We start from the raw sequence: 14,050 nt of genomic DNA on the forward strand, positions 1-14,050 counted from the left end.
AGAGTGAAATTTGCAGCGTGATCCGCAAAGGTGAGTGCGGAAGTCGCACGAGTATTAAAGATCGCAGCATGAGCCAATAAAACCGCTGTACTAACGCGAATAAGATCTCGCCCATTTGCACGTTGGACATACGCTAATTTTTCCAACACTTACGAAGGCGAATTTGACTTAATAAGCAAGGAAGGTGAAACCGATAGCGCGTAAGCTTGGGGTTAGGTAACTTACGCTGAATGACGAAAATTCGCATGCGTGAAAGAATGCCCGAATCGGTAAGTACTGTATTTCATTAGTGCACATGCGCCAACGTAATTTTACCGCACTGTTCTGAAATTGGCCTCTTTACGCATGCTCGTTAACTGACACGGAGTTAGGACTAGAGGGAATTGACCTTTGCGCCACCTATGGTGAGCCTTCGTCGATGGAAACTACTGATCTAAACAAACTCAGAACCTCGACGTTACAAGTTGCATACGAAACTAACCTACCTAATCGGGAATTCCTTTAATTTTCTTTTATACGCAATCGGCGATTCGTATCTCAAACATATCCTCGCCCAGAAGCTTTAAGGTTATGGCCAGCACACTTGCACTGATGTAGGCATTTATAGATTCTTTGAATAAAGTGCATACAGGGATCACCAACGACGGCTGACCGGTATCGCAGTGTGCTGCATGTGTGGGTTTTTTCCCCTTTTGTCTCCCGTTTCACTCTAAGTACCTACCTAAGCACTGATACTCCGTTGAGCGAGAGAACGACACAGCATCGCGCAGGTTCGGGCTGAGCAGGTGCGGGGTGAGGATAGTGGAGCTCGCTACTCACGACCAGTATCGTATATTTATGCTCTGCACCAAAAGTCCACGCTCTGTAAAATGACTAATAGGTGGAATAATATGAATATTGCGGTCTCATTATATCTCGAATACATTTGTTCTACTTCCTCGTCCACATTTTCTGCCATCGGATGTATTAATGAACCAGAATAACGAAACCAAATTCAAATCTTACACGTCCGAACTCACTCGCAACTTTGCAACGACTGACGCTTGACAGTTTGAAACAATTTGAAATTAGTCATCATGTTTAAAATCAATCGTTAGGTTTCAGTACCTAGGTATGTACCCTTGTCGGCTATAGCCGGATCTGACCAGCTGCGAAATTCGTTTGGTTACCTGGATTCACTGGTTTCTATACAAACTAGATGACTGACAAGCGTCCATGCCTGAGTCGATTAGTAACAGACGAAATTGACACCAGCGCTTCAATAGCCTCCATAGAACTAACGAATCACATGGTTCACTGATGTCATTGGTTAAAGTGACAGAACCATGTGACTTGATCTGTTCCTGATAGACTATCACCCTCGTGACCCGTTAGTTTAACTTCGGGTATCGCAGTACCAGTGTCGGTTTTTGGGGCTTCTAATCGGCACAAGCTGCCATGTGCAGGAAGCATAGGAGTCAACCATCCAGTTAATATACAGATCAGTACCTGGACTGGGTAAAGTAGGTGGCGCATTGGGTGGGAGCTGATCGAACTGGGCGCGTATGGTTTCGTAAGCGTGTCGTTCTCTCGCTGAACGGAGTATAGTCGTCCGTCCATAAAAATATTTAGAGCAGGTAAGAGATGGGTCTTCATGCAAGTGGGAGCGTTCAATGAATAGAGAGAGAAAAAAGGTCCGGGAGCTCTTTGCCCTTCTCTAACAACGTATGCGTATAACAGACAAAAACGGTTCTATGATATTTCATCTCGATACATTCACCGGACATTTCCAGCGCTGCCTCACCTCCTCTATCAATAACTGCATGGCTCCGTCCTCCTATTTCTAACAATTTGAAATAGCTCCCATTCACCGGAAAATTTTGAACCGCATGTAATATATTACATGTGTATTCCTCTCGGAAAAACGTCGAAATATGTGATTTGTGGTTTTTCTCAGAGTATCGTAATTCTGAGAAAATACAGTAACCAGAATAAATACAACTTACGTAAGTATTTAGTTCATATTGAATTCTTACTACAGCAAGACATGAAATGAAAATACGTGTTAACGCAATATTTGCATCCGATTGTTTTCTCTTAATGGTCATCAGGCTCAACTTATTGTTAATGTTATAGTTCTCCTTTTTCGTTGCTTAATCTAATTATAGTATATCTGCTGTATCATACAAAATAGCCAGTTTTACCCATCCCAGACGAATATTTCAAAAATAAAAAGAGGTACCGGAAAAAAGTTGTACAAAACTTACGGGGCTCCAAGAAAAAAAGATAATGCTGCTATGGGTCAATTTGTGGATTGTGCTATTTTTGAGACCTTACAAATAAAGTCTAATTTTACATAAGGAATAACTTGATATAAGATCAGCTGATAACAAGATTAAAGAAGATATCAAGCATGTAAAATTTTTGTGTTCTTTGTTACTTCAGCTTCCGCACTTATTCACTGTTTGAGATCCTCACAAAAGAGGTTGTGATCGTAATTCATAATTTTAACTAATATTAGATAGAATATTATGTAGGTTCAAACTCACCAGTTTTGTATCCGCGGGAAAGTTTTTCAGCACGAGTGAGGGACAACAAATACGTACAGAAGCTAAGATAAAAGAAGAAAAAACTCGACAAAAAATTTTCAAAGAAAAAATTTCACGTCTTTGAAATCGTGTTTGTATTTTCACTATCGGCGAGCAGCCCACACGAAAAAAGAACCTTGACTTGGGTTTAAGTCCATACCTCATCTTATAGATAATAAATTAAATTCCCATAAGAACAAAGTTAAGGGTGCGAATTGACACCCGTATGGAGAGTTTTTTCCGTGGGTGAATATCGAAAATACAAGTTTCCTGTATAAAATCCGACGTTTCTTTTAGACTCTTAAAAATTACATAGTCCACAATTCGGTCCACATCAGGATCGTCTGTCTCCCTTGAAACTGTTCAAATTTAGTAAAACATTGTTTTGTAACTCTTTTCGATTCTGAGATTTGCGCCTGCATTAAGGCTGCAAATTCTGTTTGTGAGATATTTGGATATAAAATTAATAATCAACGGTGCACATTACACCAGTTAAAATTACTCAAATGTAATATTCCGTGGAGAGACAGTGAACATAAATGAACCAAGCATTATTAAGACGCCGCTGAACTCGCTTGTCATACATATACCTATATATACCTATATATATATATATAGGTTTTCGAGTCGAATTAGGCTAGGTTATGTTAGGATCGGGTATTTCCAGATAGATTCGGGCAAGTTCGGGTAATATATATATATATTACTTCCTGTATTCAGACAGCGCCTATCCTCGCTGATACGCCAATGTGACCTGCTCGACGAAATTGCCCTATGAATTTGCCCCATGAATTCTTTGCCTTACCCTGGACTACTCTAATATTTCGAGCACAAAACACCACTATGTCTCTCTTAATGTACATGCTTTACATATATTTGTCCTAACTTCGGTTGGTATGTGTATAAGGGACTTGTCCCAACGTCACAATAAACGTTATTGTTATTATTATTATTCTATCGTTCTATGTTATATGTATAAAGATATTGCCGCCGCCCGAACCTACCCGAACTTGGCCGAAGTTACCCAAACCTATCCGGAAATACCCGAACCTAACCTAACCTAAACTGACCCCAACTTAGCCGAAGTTACCCGAATTTGCCCGAATCTATCCGGAAATACCCGAACCTAACATAACCCAGCCTAATTCGACTTGAAAATGAGGGATGGCACATGAAGCGCGCAGGGTGGTGAACCCCCCCTCTAGTATGTATATATTGCAACGTACCGGTTACCCGAGCATACACGTAATCGAATATACGCATGATCGAGAAACATAGAAGAACCAAGTTAACGTGAGCGGGATAATCTCTACGTCTACGACGAGGCGACAACACCGAGGGATTAAACCGACTATACCTATAAGGACCACGCTGAGCAGTAATAATCTCACCAGATAGTTTCGACGGAGCAGACGAGGCAAAACGCCCGCCTGACTCGAGAGAGGAGAGTAAATTCAAATAAATCCAAACTAATTTTGGCTATTAAATTTAAAAATTCAGATGAAAGATAGATTCGAGTCAAAGCGACAATTTTAATCAAATTTGAAAAAAAAAACGTGATTTCGAAAGCGAAATTCAAACGATAAAATGAAAAGCAATGAAATAGGGAACGATATTCAAACTGATGAAAGCTAATTAAATTCAATGAATTAGGAAAAAGGAAAAAGGAGGCGACAGCATAGTAATAAAGACAGCTTCGCGGTTAATAGGCCAGGCGGCAGGGCGATAAAATCGTTCAAAACCGTAAAAAAATGTTGGCAAAGCTTTTATTGTTTTAAATGGTTTACTAGGGTGTGATTATCAAGAATCTAGGTTTTTCCCACACCCTTAAGGCCCGCGTCGATCTCCGTGAGGCTACAAAGGTACACATTTTTGGTTTTTCGATAATATCTCGTTTTCTCTTTATCGTACGGCCAAAATGGTCCTATATGAAATTAAAGGTGACAAAATTCTGTACAAAATAGTCACCAGTCCGAGAGAAGAGTGAAATTCGGTAAGAAAGAATTGATATTTACTGCATTTGTCTAAACTCGCACAACATCGCGCGGTTACTACTCCGAAACTATAAGTCCCAGGAAAAAATAATACAGAACTGTTTTGTACAGAATTTTGTCACCTTTAATTTCATATAAGACTATTTTGGCCGTACGATAAAGAGAAAGCGGGATATTACCGAAAAACCAAAAATATGTACCTTTGTAGCCTCGCGGAGATCGACGCGGGCCTTAAGGGTGTGGGGAAAAGCTAGATTCTTGATAATCACACCCTGATAAACCATTTAAAACAATAAAAGCTTTGCCAACGTTTTTTTTACGGTTTACATTATTTGCCGCCTGGCCTGTAAGATTATACATATATATTATATATTGTATATTTCGTGACGTCACAAGCGGAGAAATTTCCGCGTTAAAGTGTGCGAAAACGGGGGTACGAATCTTGAAGGAAAATTTTTAATTCGTAGCTTGAATAAAAGTGTACATCCCTAACTCAATCGTTAACATAGATCGTGACAATGTTTATTATGAATAACGATGAATAAATAAAATTACGTCACATCAAACATGGACGATTGGAATGACCGATTTGTTACATATTCATCGCTTCTACGATGTCAAAATTTATTTCACTACCGAAAGGGAGTTAGGGACGTATAAAAGCATACACGTAATCCGGAAAAACCTGTTCCATCAGTTAGCTTTTTATAAATATGGCACGCTTCAACGAAGAAATTCTCAGGTGATATTTAGGTAAATTTTCTGGCACAACACGACACCAAGAGATTTCATTGCCTTATTCCTTTAGATCGGACCAGTTAAATCACTTAGTGTCGAATCACTTCATTCGACGTTGAACGTCCAGAAGCGCTGTAGTGTTTATGACGTCACGAAATATAATAAGACAAGCCTGTTTAGCGGCACCTTAAATTGACTTCTCTAATCGTGTCATGTCTTCATAAATTCTAGCTGCACGGGTTATAGAGTCGATGGACAGATCCTTTGAGCCTTGTGATGACTTCTACAGATTCGCCTGCGGTGGTTGGACTAAAAACAATCCCATACCGCAGAGTCAAACTTCGTGGGATCAACTGAGTTTATTGAGAGAAGAGCTCATGAGAAACCTCAGAGTTTTGCTTGAGGAAGATAACTCTCCAAATGACCTGAGGCCGGTAAAATTAGCCCGGGCACTCTACAGAACTTGCATGGACACAGGTCAGTAGCGACGATAGACATATTATTCTTATTCTTAATTAGTCCAATCCATATGTACAGGCATTCGACCAACTTCTATTTAGGCATGACGTAAATTTAGCAATTTTTTTAAAAATTATTTGGATGTCCGGCATTACAATCTAAAATTTTTGAATATAGCTAAGTTTGGGTTGGAAAGAAAAAAATTATTCCAAATTGACAACGTCCCGTTTTTATGCTACTTTTTCCACTTCTGTACAAAAATCACGTGGTATTGTTAGTTTAATTGTAATTAGTGAAAAATCTAAACGAACCAGAGTTTGGTTTATTTCATTTGACTCTGTAAATTAATAAGAAAAGTGAAAAAGGAACATGTTATAGTTATAACTAATACGGTTCGAAACGGAATTTTTTAATAAATGTGTTATTAATATAATCGAGAAAAAATTGAAATTAACTAATAATACCTTCGCCATAATGATATGACGTCGTATACATCCACTTTCGTAGCGTTTTCAAGGTAACACGATAGTTGATGTATTAAGTAATGAGAAACTCTTATTTTCGGCAGTATCATTGAATTGATGAGCAAAAATCACGCCAGATTGAAAAAAAAGACATTTTACGATGCTTCTTAATGGATATTAATTAAAATGTAAAACCAGGTAATATCTTCTGTTCTAATAAAAATATCCGCACGTTCTTTTTTCAATAAAAATGCATTTCGAAAAGGTCGTTCAGAATCTTGAAGGACCTTTCCAAAAACTAAAAAATTGGCCAAATTATTTTCATTCGTTTATAATTCAAAAATACTACTTCTCCGAATAACGTGTTTTTGCAATAAAAATCAATTTTTTTTTTTTGTACATTTAGAAAGTAGGCACCTAAAACTGTAAACACGATTTTTCTCACCCTATCAGACCTCGCGCTAGGAATGAGCAATATACATCACTGTTTTTTTTGCGGGAACATCGATGTTTTTTAAGTCGATACATCGATAGTCGATGGTAAATATTGAACTATCGATACCGTCAAGTTGGGAGTAAATTAAATTACTGTGCAACATCTGTCGGTAACTTATCTATAAAAAGTAAATACACATTACTGAGTTTGATAATGAATCTTTATTTTCTACTGTATATCTCAATATTAATCAGAATATTCAATTAATTTAATTTTAACTCGCTCAATTTATATTAAATTCTCATATTTTATACTTATTTTTAACAGTGATGATAGTTAAAAATTCCAAATTTTCGCGCCCATCTTTCTTTTTAAAATTGTAGCGGGAATTTTTATAATTTTTGTGGTTGTTTTCACCATCGACATTAACAATCGATGTTTCGATGTTTTCAGAAGAACATTGATAGTTCGATGATACGGAATTGAAACAATCGATAATACGATGTCGATATTTTTTACTAACCCCATCGCCCCATTTTATCGCCCATACCTATATCCCTACCTTGCACCCAAAAGAATACAGGAAGGACGGATTTTCGGTGGCTGCTTGTTATTTTTAACGTCATTTAGTACTCCTACTCTTACCGACAGAGCAAACTCACCCTTTTGCTTCCCATATTAAATAAACAAACGAACGGAACGGTTCAAATTTGGACGGTGCGTCGCTTTTTAGTAGCAGCTCTCAGGAAAGTTACTAATATCCTGAAAATCGTCAAATAATGTGTGGTTTTTTTGATTCCGCACGTGTTACCATTTCCACATTTTCCGTATTTCAGGGACCAAAAAATTCTTAGACGAGCGTTCTTGGTATACTTGGTTGGCCGTGCACTCAGCTGATAGCGAGAGCATTTTTTATTTACGAAATCATTATAATTCCTAGTTCTCGTCTAGCGACCTCAATATTGCATGACAACAGTCTCACTATGGCTCATTTTACTCTTCATTCTTTCCGGAATTGCGCAAAGTACCTAAGCTACAGACTTTTTCGCCCCTGAAGTGCGGGAAATGTGGGAATAGTAACACGTGTCAAAAAACTACACATTTTTCTGACGATTTTCGGGATATGAGTAACGTTCCTGAATTCCGCTACAAAATAACGACGCTCCGTCGGAACTTGAACTTTTTCCGTTCATTTGTTTATAAAATATAAGAAGAAAAAGGGTGAATTTACTCGGTCGGTAAAGGTAAGAGTACTACATGACCTTAGATCCTACGCGGCGTGAATTGGTAGCGGCTACATTGAAATCGTGTAGCAAGGCAACATCAAATGCGCTCTTTGAAGCTATGTGAGCTAACCATGATGTGCCCAATAAAAATAAATTATTAGGAAATAATTAAGTTGTGACGGTGAATGGGTATTCTACAAACCTTAAAATTTTAGGAAATAAAGTTTTGCGCAATCTTGACGATGTATTAGGTGTAGAGAATTATGAAATAATGACTGAACAGGCGCAAATGAAATTGATCAAGATGAATCAGTCCAAAAAGATGTCTCTTCAATGTACAAAGAAACAAAATAAAAACCAATGGATTTAGACGGTAAGATCCGAGATATCAATATTTTTTCAGACATCATGCTATCCCGCCGTTTTACATGAAAATACCGTATCGACGTATCATATGCTTAATTTCAATAGATTTGACTCTCTTTTCTTATGACTGAATTATCCACTACTAACCGAGTTTAAAATTTTACGTAGCTTTCAACTGAAGAGTGCCTGCTGTAAAATCAATACTTACAGGTTCCATGGCCGAATACAATGTCTTAACTAAGAACTTATTTTAAAATATATTCATCTTGGCAAAAGTATTTGACAGAAAATTTTTACAGAATTCATTTGCCAATAGAATGAGCTATATTCACTAAAATTAGACCAACTATTCGAATTGTTGGTATTAACGAGAGGTGCAATCGAAGCCATCTCAGATTATTGATCCATGAACCACTTTTTTTTTAATCGTAGCTTTTTATTTTTTCTAAGTTGAGCGGATACATTTCTAATACAAAACTTATCAATATATGATTATCTTACATTAGTTATTGATAAGAAACTTCTCCTCAGTACCTACTTGTTAGGGCTGTGCAGGTTCCAGAAATCTCGGGAAAAAAGTTCGTGTTCGGGGCGGGCTTGTATTGGATTTTTGGAATCTGCGGGAAACCAGAAATCTTTGAAAAACCCGAAATGTGGGTTACCCAACTTATCTAATATTTATAATGTTGGCCAAATACTACATACTAACTGCAAATTGTAAATAGTATATCCAAATAACATCAATATTTCCAGTAAAAAGGTATATCACCTTTTATCGGGGGATCCGGGAATCTTGAATATTTCGAACAAACTGATAATTTTGGGAACCCCGATGTATTCGGAAATCCCAACATTTTTATGAATCCCGATGTTTTCGTAAACCTCAAACTTTTCATCAGGCTGAAGTGAGTAACGATGTTATAATGATAAACGTTTCGAAAAATCGTTATTTCACAATTTCAAGAATGTCTGAAATTCAGTAAATCATAATGAGGCAAAACGTATTCGTATTTTGAAAATTTAACTACTTCAAAGTCACTATGAATTTGCAAAATAGTAATTTTCTCCCCAATCTTTCGTTACGTTAGCGTTACTAACTTCAGCCTCAGTTTTCAGGAATCCCAAACATCTCGGGAACCCGACCGAAACTAATAGATATTTCCTGACCCGACCGGACCCAAAGAATTCTGATACGCACACAGTCCTGATAATTGTCGATATCAAATATTAATCTTAAACTTCTCTTTCTTAATTTTATAGTTTTCACAGTTTTTTGACTATACTGAACACCTGGTATATCATAAGAATGGTATTGAAAGCAAAAATACAAATATACAAGCTGGGGTTATATATATGTGTGTGTGTGTGTGTGTGTATGTATGTAGGTGTCATTTTCGTATCCACGCTACTATTAACAAGTGTCAATCGGGTCATGGCATTGTAGACATATGTATATTCCATTTCTGTTCGTAGAAAGCGTTGAAGAACTAGGCCTCGAACCAATATTTGACGTTCTATCTCGATTGGGCTTACCCAGAGAACCTCCCCTGGGAAATGACATCGAACCTCTGAATTTAGCCAATTTATCCGGAGTTGTCCAGAGAGTATTGGGGCTCAATCTCTTTGTAAATTTCTACATAAACGAGGATGTCAGGGACACGACAAGAAACCGAATGACGGTAATACACGGAATACTGATAATTCATGAATATACAGAATACCCTCGGAATAGGGCCGCTCGTTTAACTTCGAAACAGGGCTGCGTATTCCTAACCAGGGGTAATTGATTAAACACCCGTAAACAGAAATACATAGGGGGGAAGCGCTCAAGCAAGGATTAGGTGAAGCGGCCTTATTTAGAGGGACCCTATTCGGAGGGAATACCGTACCTATATAAGTCGTCGTTACAACTACCCATGAGAACTTATAGTACGATAATTGACTTCCGCATCAATTATTATTCTATAATTTTTTCCCCATGTGAAGCTTGATATACGTGCTTAACCCTTTAATTCATGCTGGGATGCCCAGCGTCCCACCTTTTTTTGCAACGTTTTATTAAACTACTTTTTTGGTAATAGCTTCAGAGTTTTGTAGTTCCACATGGTCTCTAAAATATTTATAAGTTTGAAAAAAAATATTAAATTTATTTATTGCAAAAATAGCATGTGTAAGCAAATGATAAAAATTCGTACTTTTCCACAAAACAGCATTTTCGGTTAATCTACCATGAAAATCCGAACACCAATTTTTACACAAACTTAATACTCGTAAAAAAAATTTCTTATTGATGTTTTACTTTGTCCGGCATATTGGATCCGCCATCTTGAATTTTCGAATATCGAGTTCAAATTCGTAATCAGCGACCCTAAAGCCCATGTATGCAAAACTTAAAGTAAACCGCACGTAAGGAAAAATGTATATACGAAAGGCTTAAAGGCCAAATACTTTCGAAATGTTAATTGAGAATAAAATTCATGTGTTTTGTATTTTTTAACAAAGATGGAACAGGTTTCCCCTGGCTTTAGCGAAAGATATCTTTTGGAGCCTTCACGTTTCCAATCGGAGTTGAAGGAATATAGAAAGTATGTAACATCGATGATGGAGTTGGCTGGCGCTGGCAACAAGAGTGCTGCATTTGCTAACGAACTGATAGGATTCAGTACTGAAATTGCGAAGGTGAAAGTCGTTGATTTCAATATAATTCTTATTCAATCACTCCAAACCATTCTTTAATTTAAAAATCGGTTTATTGCAACGTTCCGCGGGTCATTGAACTCCCGCGCTCATCTATGCGGAAAACAATAGTCATTGACTAGGAATTGTAAGGTTAAAAAAACTGAGCGCAAGATATTCTGCTGATAGCCGTATTTAATCTTACTAAACTGTCCTCTGTATCAATAAATCACATAATACCCAGACAAAAATTTACTGTACATGCAATTTTACTATTTATTATTGATTGATGAACTCCAAGTTAATCCTAACTTACATAATAGGTAAAATAATTTTTATTAATAATACTGGTGGTCAACTTCCGTTGATAATCTTCAAACTCTTTTTCATATCCCTATGTTCTGCTAATTATATTACAAAAATCAAAACTGACTTCTATGATACTACAAATGGATAAATATCGTAAAACCAAAAAGACAATCCATGTGTATATCATTAGTCATTTGCTTCCCGAAACCCGTCAACACGTTCTTTTTTCTACTTTCAATTTTCAACTTTCTGAGATGTATTTTGCAATTTTCGGAAATAATACAAGCTCATTGCTAACAAAATGTGTATCTTCTCATTCTACCAGATTGTGACAACACCAGAACAAAGGAGAAGCGTAAATCACTTATTTCACGATATTACAGTCACCGAACTGCAGCGTCTGACGGATCTGTATGCTCAGCAGGTATGAATGTATACTTTATAGTATGTAGTATTTTCTTTGATAAAGTTGGTTATATTTTTCCTTCTATTTGAGGGGGGGGGGGGGGGGGTAATCACAATTACGATTACAAGTATATCAAGTTGATACTAGTTCATAACAGAGCATGGCGAATAGATTGCGAAGGATGAAAAATTATACGGATTACAAAGTGATTACACAGGGTAAGAGGATTACAAAAAGAGTGCTAGAATTACAACGTAAATACGTAGATTACAAAGATTATAGCGATTACAAAAATATCGCAACGATTACGACGATTAGAAAAATTATATGATATTGCAAGGGATAACAATGATTACGTAACGACTACGAGGCATACGGTACGACAGATTATAACAGTGATTAACCTTTCGCTTCTGCTGAAATGTATAATGCAGCCATGTGACAGAAAATTTTATAAAAATTGCCTGAAAACACGAATCTCCCCAGTCTGACTGTCTATTATTCATATTAAAATAAAGGAATAATTATACCTACAACGGTTTCAGTGGAATTGGACAACGTACTTGGGTGCTGTTTTCAATAATACAAATGTTACAATAAACAATGACGTGGACCGGATCATTGTCATGGACTTGGAGTACCTTCGAAAGCTGCCAGGCTTATTGGCAAATATACCCCCAGCAACTTTAGGTGACATTGTAATTTTTTTATACGTTGTTAGATGATTCGTACACTATTTGGATTAGAATAAATGGATATGATGCTCGTGAAAAATTTTCATAAAGAAAAATTCTGCATACGGTATATATTGCAATTTGCGATAATCTCACAACATTACAAATTTTAAATGTTCAAAGAGTTTTGGTACGTTTCGCTAACTCCCTATGTCTCTTACTGACAATGAGTTTCAACTTGCTCCTTGATGTTGGAATATCTTTTCAGCAAGGTACGCATGGTGGGGTGTGTATTCAACAGTTGCGCCACTGACGCTACAAAAATTCCGTGATCTTGGATTCGAATTTTCTCAAAAACTGTTTGGACTGAAGGAGAAGACTGCAAGATGGAAAGGGTGTACTGGAAACGTGAATTCTAATTTTGGAATGGCCCTCAGTTACTTATATATACAACGACATTTCAACGAACACTCCAGAGAGAAGGTATTATTATAGATTTTCTCTTTCTCATTGACTTCACATTTTTGCTAAATGGAATCATCGTTTTTTATTCCCAGACAACAAACACGAAATAAGTAGTTCAAGTTCACTGTAAAATCTAGTCATTTTTATGAATTTATCTCAAGCCAAATTCTAGATGCCGTATTTGTGGGGGTGTCGATTATGATTTGACTATTTAAAGCTGGCATAAAATCAACAAAAATAAATTTGGTAAAAAGTTGGTAAAATGCTGACTGTCAGTTTCCTGAGGCCATGGTATAGTAATTACCAATAAGCCGATACAGCCAATGCTGTGTCCACGAATGTCTTCGAAAATGTCGCTATAAAAAGACAGTTAACAAAGAAAAAAGATTGCAATATAGTACGTGTCATTGCACTATTCATGAGAGGACCAACAACATCTCCTCAATATTAAAATTGGAAAGTTTCCCGTCACTGCTTTTTAATTACGGCATTAATTGCGAGATCATTACTTCTGTGCTATTGACTCTGTAGTTGACGATGTAGCGGGCAATTGTGGACTTATGGTTGATCTGATACGTATACGTACTTCACTATTAGCTTCATATAGCCCTTTTTATCCATGTCTTGGAATTAGTTGGCTTGATATTTTACCGCCAGTAGTTCAAATATTAGTAAACTGTATGCTACTTGGGTTATAAGGAATGTTGCAAGTTTTTAAGTACATTTTTAAATTGATTATATATTCAGCTACAAATTACTTTGATAATGTGTAATTTTAAAAATTTCAATCACCAATTACTTTCGCAATGTAAAATTGAAGAAAATTCAATTACTTCCGTAACAAATTATTGAAACGAGTTCGATTAAGTATTGCTGTGATCATTTGTCAAAAATGAATCGAAAGTTCATTTTTTACTGCTCGGATTATTCATAAATTGAACGATAAATTTGATTTCACGCACTGATTCAGCATTATTATTCTGCATTTAAATAATTACCAGAATCCTAACCTAACCCAAATAACGCAATGTGTTTATTTCACAAGTGAGTGATATATATTACTATTTCAAAGCGCTTCGGTAGATTTCAAAAATGGTTGGTGCTGAAAGATGTACTGGCTATACATCCTCAACCGAAAGTGTGTCTTGTCGACAATATCGAATACTTTATGATGAGATAAAAGTCGGAAAAATCAACCATAATAAAGGCAATAAGAAAATTAAATTCGAATAATAATAATAATACCCAAAAGTTATAAATAAATTGTTTA

General features: G+C 36.5%; 1 protein-coding gene across 4 annotated transcripts in view; it reads left to right on the forward strand.

Moving 5' to 3' along the window:
- The window catches only part of LOC107219789 (endothelin-converting enzyme 1-like), a 45,225-nt gene that overhangs the window by 12,904 nt on the left and 18,271 nt on the right, over nt 1-14,050 (forward strand). For all 4 annotated transcript variants that reach the window (XM_046730621.1, XM_015658123.2, XM_046730620.1 and 1 more), the window contains 6 exons: nt 5,531-5,776; nt 9,724-9,929; nt 10,753-10,929; nt 11,561-11,659; nt 12,187-12,331; nt 12,584-12,798. In XM_046730621.1, the coding sequence (XP_046586577.1) occupies nt 5,531-5,776; nt 9,724-9,929; nt 10,753-10,929; nt 11,561-11,659; nt 12,187-12,331; nt 12,584-12,798 (1,088 nt within the window). The remainder of the gene's footprint in view (nt 1-5,530; nt 5,777-9,723; nt 9,930-10,752; nt 10,930-11,560; nt 11,660-12,186; nt 12,332-12,583; nt 12,799-14,050) is intronic.

The sequence above is a fragment of the Neodiprion lecontei genome, chromosome 2 (assembly GCF_021901455.1).
Source record: "Neodiprion lecontei isolate iyNeoLeco1 chromosome 2, iyNeoLeco1.1, whole genome shotgun sequence".
NCBI lineage: Eukaryota > Metazoa > Arthropoda > Insecta > Hymenoptera > Diprionidae > Neodiprion > Neodiprion lecontei.